Here is a 10,391-nt window from a genome sequence, read left to right as displayed (position 1 = left end):
AAATTTGGGGGTATTTGCAGTTGAAACTTTTTTCAGGCAGCAATAGAATTTAAGGTTGTAACTAATCCACAATAATTGCAAATAGATTAGTTTTCGTAGATCCCCTATAGTATCCCCTTAGAAGCTCTGTAATTCTAGCTGCATAGACCCTGATTGAAAACTTTTTTAACTCTTTAATTCTCAGAGAAAGAGAAATTTTGTTTTTGTTTTACAAATATACCCTCTGACGGTGAGTGAGAAAAAAAAATTCACTCAGGGAGTCTATGTTCAATAATAGCGCTGCAGGGGTGGCCCCCTAATTAACCCAATTCAAAAAGGACCTGATTCCTAAAAACAAACACTCAAGAACTCAAATTGTAAAATTTTAAAACTGAACCAATCAACTATAGATGCATTCAACTAGCAATTGCATTGTAATGATTGTTGCTAGGATATATATTATTGATGTCTCAATATATTTACTTTTCTCTAGCAGATACAAATTATGGATAGAGATAGAGGTTGGATGTATAATACTTCTCGCGTAAGTGCCGAGTACATTGAAAAAGTGAATGACTTTCTTGATAAAGCATTTGCAAAAGCAGCTAAAGGGAATGAAATATGTTGTCCTTGTCGTGGTTGTTTTAATCGTTGTTGGCATCAGCGAAATACTGTCTGCAATCACTTGATTGTCAAGGGATTTATAGATAATTATTACAAATGGGTTTTCCATGGTGAGGATTTGCCATCAAGATTGAACGTCCATAGCGAGAGTGATGATGATGATGCACGTACTCATGATGATGTAGGCGGATTACTACATGATATTTTTAGAGGCACAATAGAAGAGTTTTCAGATAACGATGAAGAAGACATAAAGGAAGGCACAGAGGAATTGACCGAGGATGCTAAGAAATTTTATAAGTTAGTGGAAGAAGGCCAACAAGAGTTATTCCCAGGATGCAAAACTTTTTCCAAACTCTCTTTCATAATTCGATTATACTTGCATAAGTGCATACATGGACTAAGCAATGAGGCATTTGATGATTCTCTGACCTTGTGGAGGGAAGCAATTCCAGACATAAAGTTGCCAAAGTCTTTTTATGAAGCCAAAAGGATTGTCAAGGACTTGGGTCTCGATTATGAAAAAATACATGCGTGCTCTAACGATTGTATGCTATTCTATGGAAATGTAAATGGGAAACTGAATAAGTGTAGTAGTTGTGGTGCTTCTCGGTGGAAGCCAAAGAAGGATGATGCAGCAAATGACTCCAATCAACCAACTAAAAAGGTGCATAATGTTCCAGTAAAGGTTTTGAGGTACTTTCCTTTAAAACCTAGAGTTCAAAGACTATTTATGTGTTCTCAAACTGCTAAATCTATGAGTTGGCATTCTAAGGAGCGCATCGAGGATGGGATTCTAAGGCATCCGGCTGATGGCAAAGCTTGGAAAGACTTTGATGAAAAGCATCCAGAGTTCGCATTAGACCCTCGTAATGTGAGATTAGGGCTTGCTAGTGATGGATTTAACCCCTTTCGAACAATGAGTATTGCGCATAGTACATGGCCAGTTATCTTAATCAACTATAATTTACCGCCATGGATGTGCTTGAAGGCAGAATATTTCATGCTATCTCTACTTATTCCTGGTCCTCAATCCCCTGGCAACAACATTGACATATACTTGCAGCCACTGATTGATGAATTGAAAGAGTTGTGGGAAGTTGGATTGCTTACATATGATGCTTCTATCAAACAATCATTTAAATTGCGTGTAGCTTTGCTTTGGACAGTTAGTGACTTCCCAGGATACGCAATGTTGTCCGGATGGAGTACTAAAGGCAGGTTGGCTTGTCCTTATTGCAATTATAATACATGCTCTGAGTATTTAAAATATAGCAAGAAGATGTGTTATATGGGTCATCGTAGATTTTTAAAAGATGACCACCCATGGCGATTTAATAAAAGATCGTTTAATGGTGACATTGAGCTTGGAAGAGAACCGATATCACTGTCTGGGACTGAAATTATAGATGAATTATCTGATTTTGTCAATGAATTTGGAAAAAAGCAAAAGAAAAAAGCAAATAGAAATTGTCCGTGGAAGAAAAGGTCAGTATTTTTTGATTTACCTTATTGGGAGCATAATAGATGTCGTCACATGCTAGATTTAATGCATATTGAGAAGAATGTTTGTGACAATATTGTTGGCACATTGTTAGACATTCCAGGAAAGACGAAGGATCATGTTAAAGCTCGCTTTGACTTACAAAAAATGGGCATAAGACGAGATCTTCATCCTGTGCAGTCGGCTGATGGTCGTCGTGTTACATTTGCGAAAGCTTGCTTTTCTATGACATCACAGGAAAAAGAAATGTTTTGCAAAGTGTTGGCAGATGCAAAAGTGCCTCATGGTTGTGCATCAAATATCTCAAGATGTGTAAATATGAGGGAGAAGAAAATATCTGGGTGTAAGACTCATGATGCGCATTTTCTTATGTAATATTTACTTCAAATTGCAGTAAGAAGAAGTTTGTCTAGGAGTGTTGCTATTCCTCTCATCAGATTAGGTGCTTTCTTCAAGGGTTTATGCAGCAAAGTTCTCAAGCCAGTTGAACTTAAATCCTTGCAGTCTGAGATCGTAGAGATACTTTGTCAACTTGAGAAAATATTTCCACCAAGTTTCTTTGACATCATGGTTCATCTTCCTGTTCATTTAGTTCAACAAATTTTGGATTGTGGGCCAGTCAACTACTTCTGGATGTACCCAACAGAGAGATATCTTTGTAGATTAAAGTCATATGTGCGTAATAGAAGTGCTCCTGAAGGCTCCATAGCAGAAGGATATTTAGCTGAAGAGTCCCTAACTTTTTGCTCATTATATATGCATGATGGTGTCAAGACAAGATTTAATAGATACACAAGTATGTATGAGAGAGTTGATGTTGCAGAAGAGACATCGCCAATTTTTCCTAAGATAGGTCATCCATTGGGAGGAAAGAGGAAAAGAAAGGGCAAAGCATTTACATTAGATAATGTTGACTGGGTTAATGCACATCGATATGCCTTGTACAATTGTGATAACAATGAAGTTGATAATTATATACGGTATGATTCATTACTTAAATATTACTTCTTATTTAATGTTGTTGTCCATATTTCACTTTATAGACCTATGTATTTTGTATTGTTATGCAGTGAACATAAACTTTTGATTGAGAATCAGTCAAGAAAAAGAGGCAGAACAAATAAATGGACGGGAGCTCAAAAGCACAGCAAGGACTTTACTGATTGGTTTAAAACTAGAGTATCTAAGTTGGAATCAGCATCAGAGTGGTAGTTTTTTTATTAGGTTCACTTCTAAATTCATTGCCAATAGCATCAGAGTGGTAGTTATTTGTGCATATGTTAAATGATCTTTGAGTGCTTTACATCTTTTCCTCTTTAAAGGTAAAAGTAGTGCATTATACCTGTATTCACTTGCAACGTTTAACTTCTATCAGCAGCAGATCATGCAAATAGTTCACAATGCCATTATTTTAATTTACTAATTAATAACTATATAAGTTCATGTCTTTGCTTTGAAGCCTGGAGTAGTTCAACTAATTAATAACTGTAACATTGCTTTATCATGCTTATAGCAATCAGGAACTAAGCTCATGTTGAACATGAGACTTGCACCTGAATCTCTTCAAAACAATGTTAATGCATTGACTGGAACATCTAGCAATCAGGAAATAGCTTTCAACTTTCAAGAGAAAATGAAGGTGATTATGTACGTAATACATCTACAGTGAAATGAACAATTGATAGACCACTTGAAAGTCGTATGGAAAAGTTGTTGACAACCTCTATAGCATCAGATTAGGTGTTTTCTATTCATGAGTCCCAAGCTTGAATTAATATTGGTGCAAATTAAATATATGGTTTCAGTCACTATATATCTTGTTCTTTTTAACTTTCTTTTCCCTCCAGTGTAAGTAGACCGATAATGGTTTTCAAAAACATCAAATTTAACTTGTTGCCTCCATTTAACTTCATTGCATTTAACTTTTTGTTAGTACGGACCTCGAGTTTAAAGTTTGTAAATATTTGAAAAAATTTCATTTCATTTTTCTGATTTCTGTATTGATTATTGGTTGGTGTCTTCTGAAAAACAACGCAGATAGCAGACCTAAGCTTATCGCCGGTTCAGTAGCAGGATACACTGGCCATGTTGATGGGAGACCACGAGAAGGAAGGATGAACCATAAACTGTCCTTGTGATGATAGATTTTGTAGTAGACACCAGTGGAAAGAGGTTTTCTTGGCAGGTTTATAAACATAAACTTCTATCAATTTTTAACCATTTCGTAGCAATTGGAGATTAAGACATAAGTATCCTTATTGGTAAAATTTATATTTGTTCTTTCCCTCTTATTTATGTCAAGTATTTATGATCACAATTTTTTATTTTTGTTACCTCCTGGGAATAAATACCTTATGATCATACCTCTGTTTCTATTTCATTTATGTTAGTCAATGGTATAGCTGATGGAAAGATGTGATCGATATGCACGATGATCGAAAAGAGGCAATTTCCTATGAAATTTGGATCATAAATAGGTTAATGCAATGATATTTTCCTGTCATTAAGATTTGATTCATTAGTTTTTAGCGTGAAATTTTAGACGAGTTCTTCATTTGAACTTTTTTGGAACAGATGCACAAAACACCTTCAGTGCCAAAATTCGGTGTTTGGGATGAAAAGGGTCCTAAATCAGGAGATGGGTTCACTGTTATCTTTAACAAAGTTAAACAAGAGAAGCAAAATGCTGCTAGTAAGCTTCCGAGAGTTCCAATAGATCCAACTATTCATCCAAGCAAGCGTAAGAATCGCGCAAATCCTGCCTCAAGGTCGAAGGTATGTCCTGAATCCTTGTTTCTCTCCTTTGTATAAATGAAATTATATCTTATATTTCTAACTGTTTACTTCAGATATTATGTTGCATTAGACCCGCCATTGATGAATGAGTCATGGGCACTGTCTTAAGGAGCATCGACCACTCTGATGCAAAATTTTCTACATGTTTGCTCTATATCAGCAAGCATTTGTGAAATATTGGGCTAATTTCGGCTCTATATGGGCAAGCATTTACGATGATCTGGTTTATGTCTTGCAAACATAGAGACAATCGATATAGTGTAATGATATGTCCGATTTCTGAAGCATGATTTTATAATTAGTCAGGAGACTCAGGACGCATATTTATTCTGGATGTATACTGACAAGGTTCCCTATTGCTGCTCTATTTTATAGGAAAAGAACTGTTGGTCTATTTAATAAGAAAAGAACCGCTTGAAGTTTATTGCATCTACCTGTTTCAAATTCAATCATAAGATATGTTTGAAGTAACCTAAAGCCTCGTTTCTAGACAGTGGGACTTCCATGATATTATATTTTGAATCATTGGCACTTGCATAAGCCTAACGTGTGTTTGGCGAGCTCTTAAAATTGAGTCAAGACTAAAGCTGACCATAAAAGAGGTAAATTCACTTTAAGTACTTTCATGACTATATGCAATGTTTCTTTAAGGATCATTTATGGATTTGTTTTGACATACAGTTCTAATGCACTGCCAGAAGCTTATTGGAATCTTATGACCAGTAAGGATTCACCGATCATTAAGTTCTACCCACAAGGTAGGACACTTGCTTACAATCTCATGCTTTTGAAAATTCATGTCATGCACCAAACTTTCCTTGTAATGACAGATTTTGTAGTGGACACCAGTGGAAAGAGGTTTTCTTGGCAGGTTTATAAACATAAACTTCTATCAATTTTTAACCATTTCGTAGCAATTGGAGATTAAGACATAAGTATTCTTATTGGTAAAATTTATATTTGTTCTTTCCCTCTTATTTATATCAAGTATTTATGATCACAATTTTGTTTATTGTCAAATTATGTTAATGTAGGAAAAATATGACATTCCGGAGGATGGAAAAAAATGGACCCTAGAAACTGTCAATTGTGCATGGAGCGCGCTGGAAGTCCATATTGAAGAAGAAGTGTTTTGACGGGTTCAAAATGACAAACAAAGACTAAAGACACGGCCAAATACTATACCTGAAATAGAATTTAAAGCCTTGCTCAAATTCTGGAACTCCGAACAATCAAAGGTAATGAGAAAACAGACATGCAGTTTCTGTTCTAGCATCAATCTTAAGTTATTATTTCGAAACATGAGCTTTCCTTCTTTGATAAGTCATCTGGAGTAGAATATTTATGCAATATAAAACTCCTCCCAGTTTGTAACATGAGAAGAATTTCCTGCTTCGCATTCAAAATTCTCCTTTCATAGTTGCCCATCAGCTTCTATCTTTTCTACTTTATTAGATTTCCCCCCTAATACTAACTATGACCTGCAGCATATATAGTATCCTACTGTTATCCGTTCATTGATATTTACTAGCAACACACAGTTCAAATAAGAATTCACTCTTTCTACTATCATTTGATTTGTTAGAAAGGCGTCAGCTGAAGAAAAAAAAAAAAAAAACCCATGTGATTGCTACTTCAGCTACAACCTTCTACATACAAATTTCAGACAAAAAGTTATTGATCCGTTTTGTAGAAGTAGCATCTCATTAGTTACACCTCATATACAAAAGATATTCCGTGTAGAAAATCAATTGAATTCTCCTCCTAGCATAAATGTATAGATTTGCCTATGAAGGCACAAGAACATATCACAGCATAAATGTATATACGTTAAAGATCATAAACATCCCAAATGTTTGAGAAGATCCTGTGAGAGGTATGAGGGGCTATCGAAATAGTCAGTAGCTGGCTCAACATATGAGCTGCGAAGAAATGGCGACTGATCAGATCACCTGATCTGATCTGACACATAGGATGACTTTTGCCACTAGCTTATCTGTTGATGTCACCGATCCCTCAACTTGATTGTCACCGATCAATGACAGCTTTCCCCGGCTCAGTGCGATCATATGCTTCATCTTTAACGTCAAAACTTTCAGGACTAGTTGTTTCATATCTGATTTTTATGTCCATGACTTTTTAGAGTGTAGATCACAATGGTGTGAAACTTATCATAATCTCAGAGCAAACGTAACTTTTTGGAGCCAAGCAGCTCCTGAGCACAGGCAGGGAGCACAGAGAGATCGGGCTTTTACAGGGTAGAATAACAAAACAGGTAAAGCAGATTCTGCAGTCAATAAAAGATAAATTTGATACTAACACTTCATATTTCATCATACGAGTTTACGGTACATATTTCAAATTTTCTTCTCCTGTTTTGATTCTGATGCCTCACCTTGATGAGTGTGTACAGTGAATATCGTAAAGTGACATGGTTTATGTCTCTTTAATACTCGTTCCATCAATTAGCTGGGCCTGAACACCCTTCTCCTGAGGAATAAGGAGATTTGCAAAGAAATTAACTGGAAAAAAAAACATGCACCTTAGGAGTTTTTAATGTATACAGGTGATAATATTTGTTCAATATCTGCATACTTACAGTTTGCATAAGAAATTCATCAATAGGCCTAAGTGATTGTTCCCATGTATCTACGTACTCCAGACTCCTCGTATGAATAAAGAACAATCACAAAGGTGATCAGCGATATTTACTCTGCTTATTAACTGCATCATGATTCGCTCTGCGTTTCAATCATGACAGCGACTGGAGTACGTAGATTGTTCAATCATGATCAGCGACTGGAGTTTTAAAAACATGCACCGAGAGTGATTGTTTGCATATCTGGGAACAATCACTGGCATCACTGCATCAGATAATATTGTTCAATCACTGATCACCTTTGTGTTGATATTTATTTTTTACGTAGTATAGGTCACATCAGATAATATTTGTTGCATCTGATATTATTGAATTCCATCCTTACGAGTTATAGGCTCGTTTATCGTTTCTTGTTCACTCGTTTATCGTTTCATACTAATGGTCTGGTTGTTGTTTAAATCCACGTTCCTTCTATATGTGTAGAAAACAAGTGAGACCAACAAAGCAAATCGTGAAGGTCTAGAATATATGCACACTACGGGGACAATAAGGTTTGCGAGGATTCGCCAAAAAATGGTATTTCAATTTTTTTTTAATGTTCAGTATCCTTTCTTTTTGTTCGTTTTTAATGTATTTATCAATATTTTAACTATCATGTCTTTATTATAGGAAAATGAGTTGGGAAGACCTCCAAGTGAAGCTGAAATGTTTATTGAGACCCGTAAAAAGAAGATAAATCCACAAGGAGAGAAAACAATCAATTTGATAGTAAGAATGTGCCATATTTCCTAAATATTAATATTCATATATTTCTTTTTAGGTCCTAATTTTCATATAACATGCATAGCAACTAAATATAAATTTTGCTAATGCAGGGTGCTTTAGAAGAACTCAAATCTCAAGATGAAGCTGATGATGCATGGGATTTAGTCAAGAAAGATGAACATCCTGGACGTGTACGTCTTAGGGGGAGGGGTGTCACTAAAACCATGCTCCAAAATAAAAATAAAAAGATCATGGATCCCTCTGAGCAAGTTCCAGAATCTGTTGTTCAAACTATATCACAAAAAGTTGAGCAAGAGTTGACAAAAAAGTTTGAAGAGCAGAAGGCAGATTTGGTTCATGGTTTCGCCGAGCTCTTGACTGAAACACTTGGGCAAACAATTGATCCGGCGGCTATTGCAAGACTTATTGCCCGCACAAGATCACCTGAGCAAGGTGGTAGTGCTCGAAATCATGATCATCCTCGCTCATCTGCAAGCAGCCATCAGCCACGAAATGAGGTAGTTTTTTCTTTTGTTATATCTTTCTTTTTCTTTTTTGTGTATTATGACAACTTGATTTGGATTGGTAAATTTCTCTTAGTTTTTCATGCGTTTGGTTTTGTAAATTTCAGGTATGATACAAGGAATTCCACTTTGGAATGGTCGATTCTTCTTATTCAGAGCTCCAACTAAAGGTAACTTTATGATGTATTTGCTATACTTTTATACTGAGATATGTTGAGAATATCCTGCAAGTGTTTAATTTTATCTCATGTATGGACGTTAACAGTGGATCCATGTACTTTATTGTGCCTCCTCCTGATCCATCTTCATTTTGGATTTAAATAAAAAGGTACAAATTTAAATAATACATAAAAAGGTGTAGATTCTCATAAACATCTTTTTGAATCCATTTGCGCGCCAAAGCTTAAAAAGTTAGGTGTTGCATGTTATGGTTTTTTGATTTGCAAATGACTAAAATAACTAAATCAAATGTCAACATTATTCGGTTAAGGAGAATATGAAACATTTAGAAAAAAAACTAAATGTTAAGACATACGTACATCCATTGTTTTTGCTCGAGCTCAAATTGCATGACCAATAATGCAGGGACTTGACCAGTAAAAAAAAAACTGACTTTCTACCAAGCAAAAGGTAGTGGCTGCATGGGATCTTGCTTCTGATGAGGATTATGATCCATCGGAAATTTGCGATGATAGATAATCACGAGCTTTTAAGTCCCTGATTAGGAGAAAGAAAATTCAAGGGGTGGCCATTGCAATAACCGTGATTGATCTGAAATTGAGTTCATACATTAAGGAATAACCAACAAGGTTAATGTATGAAGAAAACATTAACTGGAGTGAAGAACTCATGTGCTAATTTGTTTCTTTCCATCTTCATAGTACGGCAACTGAGATAGAGAATCATGTGCTAATTCTAAGAGAAGAAGAGAGGATCCAAGCTCATGTGTGTCGCTAAGAGATAGAGAATCATGTGATAATCATTAATTTGTTTCATGATTAGGTGTATTACAGTGCATTTCATTCTACTTGTGCTTACTCATTTTTTTATCTTGATGTATGCAGGAAAACATCTGAAGAACCATGCTTGTCGCTCTTTGGGGGATTTATTTGTTGTGAAGATTTAGAACTTAATCGTCTCAATAGAGACATTTTGACCTTTTGATTAAGTAGTAGCTCTTTGTTTTAATCATGGAGGATTTGTGATGTGCTTAATTTGGTATGTTTTTGTGTAAAACTTGTGAAGAATTATCTCAATCCTATTGCTATAATATTGTTCTTCGTTGTAATGAATTGTTCATTATATTAAGGCTAAAGTTTGGTTAGTTTTGTGTAAAACTTGGACTATTGTTTCTTTGTATGTGATGGACTGATATGTGATATTTGGGTGATTTGTTTTGATCAGTAAAAAATAAAAACCGTCCCCTTTGGTATAAAAAATCGTCCCCATAGATTACAAACAAAACCGTTCCTATAGACAATATAACCGACCTCTTAGGTCAAGCTCGAAACCGTCCCCCTTGGTATAAAATCCGTTCCCATAGAAACCGTTCCCCTTGCTATAAAATTGTTCCCATTGCTTAGAACATAAAAACCGTTCC

The 10,391-nt window shown here is 35.5% G+C and overlaps 1 protein-coding gene and 1 long non-coding RNA gene across 7 annotated transcripts; both read left to right on the top strand.

The window, feature by feature from the left end:
- LOC109845321 (RPM1-interacting protein 4-like) lies at positions 3,209-5,903 on the top strand. Of its 6 annotated transcripts, XR_002248305.1 has the most exons (7): positions 3,209-3,331; positions 4,145-4,292; positions 4,498-4,584; positions 4,682-4,882; positions 5,398-5,505; positions 5,585-5,661; positions 5,734-5,903. XR_002248305.1 is itself a non-coding variant. In XM_020414558.1 (4 exons), exons 2-4 carry the CDS (start codon positions 4,245-4,247, stop codon positions 4,990-4,992), a joined length of 285 nt encoding a protein of 94 aa, XP_020270147.1. In that variant the 5' UTR covers positions 3,209-3,315; positions 4,145-4,244; the 3' UTR covers positions 4,993-5,161. The 6 variants fall into 6 exon arrangements, 2 of the variants coding, with proteins under 2 accessions (XP_020270147.1, XP_020270146.1); XR_002248302.1 differs by having other exon boundaries at positions 5,585-5,903; XR_002248304.1 differs by having other exon boundaries at positions 4,145-4,356; positions 5,585-5,903.
- LOC109845322 lies at positions 8,697-10,115 on the top strand. Its single transcript, XR_002248306.1, has 2 exons — positions 8,697-8,785; positions 9,856-10,115. It is a non-coding gene; the product is annotated as an uncharacterized LOC109845322 (long non-coding RNA).

Source organism: Asparagus officinalis, chromosome 6, assembly GCF_001876935.1.
Source record: "Asparagus officinalis chromosome 6, Aspof.V1, whole genome shotgun sequence".
In the NCBI taxonomy this organism is placed as follows: domain Eukaryota; kingdom Viridiplantae; phylum Streptophyta; class Magnoliopsida; order Asparagales; family Asparagaceae; genus Asparagus; species Asparagus officinalis.
This window is presented reverse-complemented; position numbering and strand designations above follow the sequence as displayed.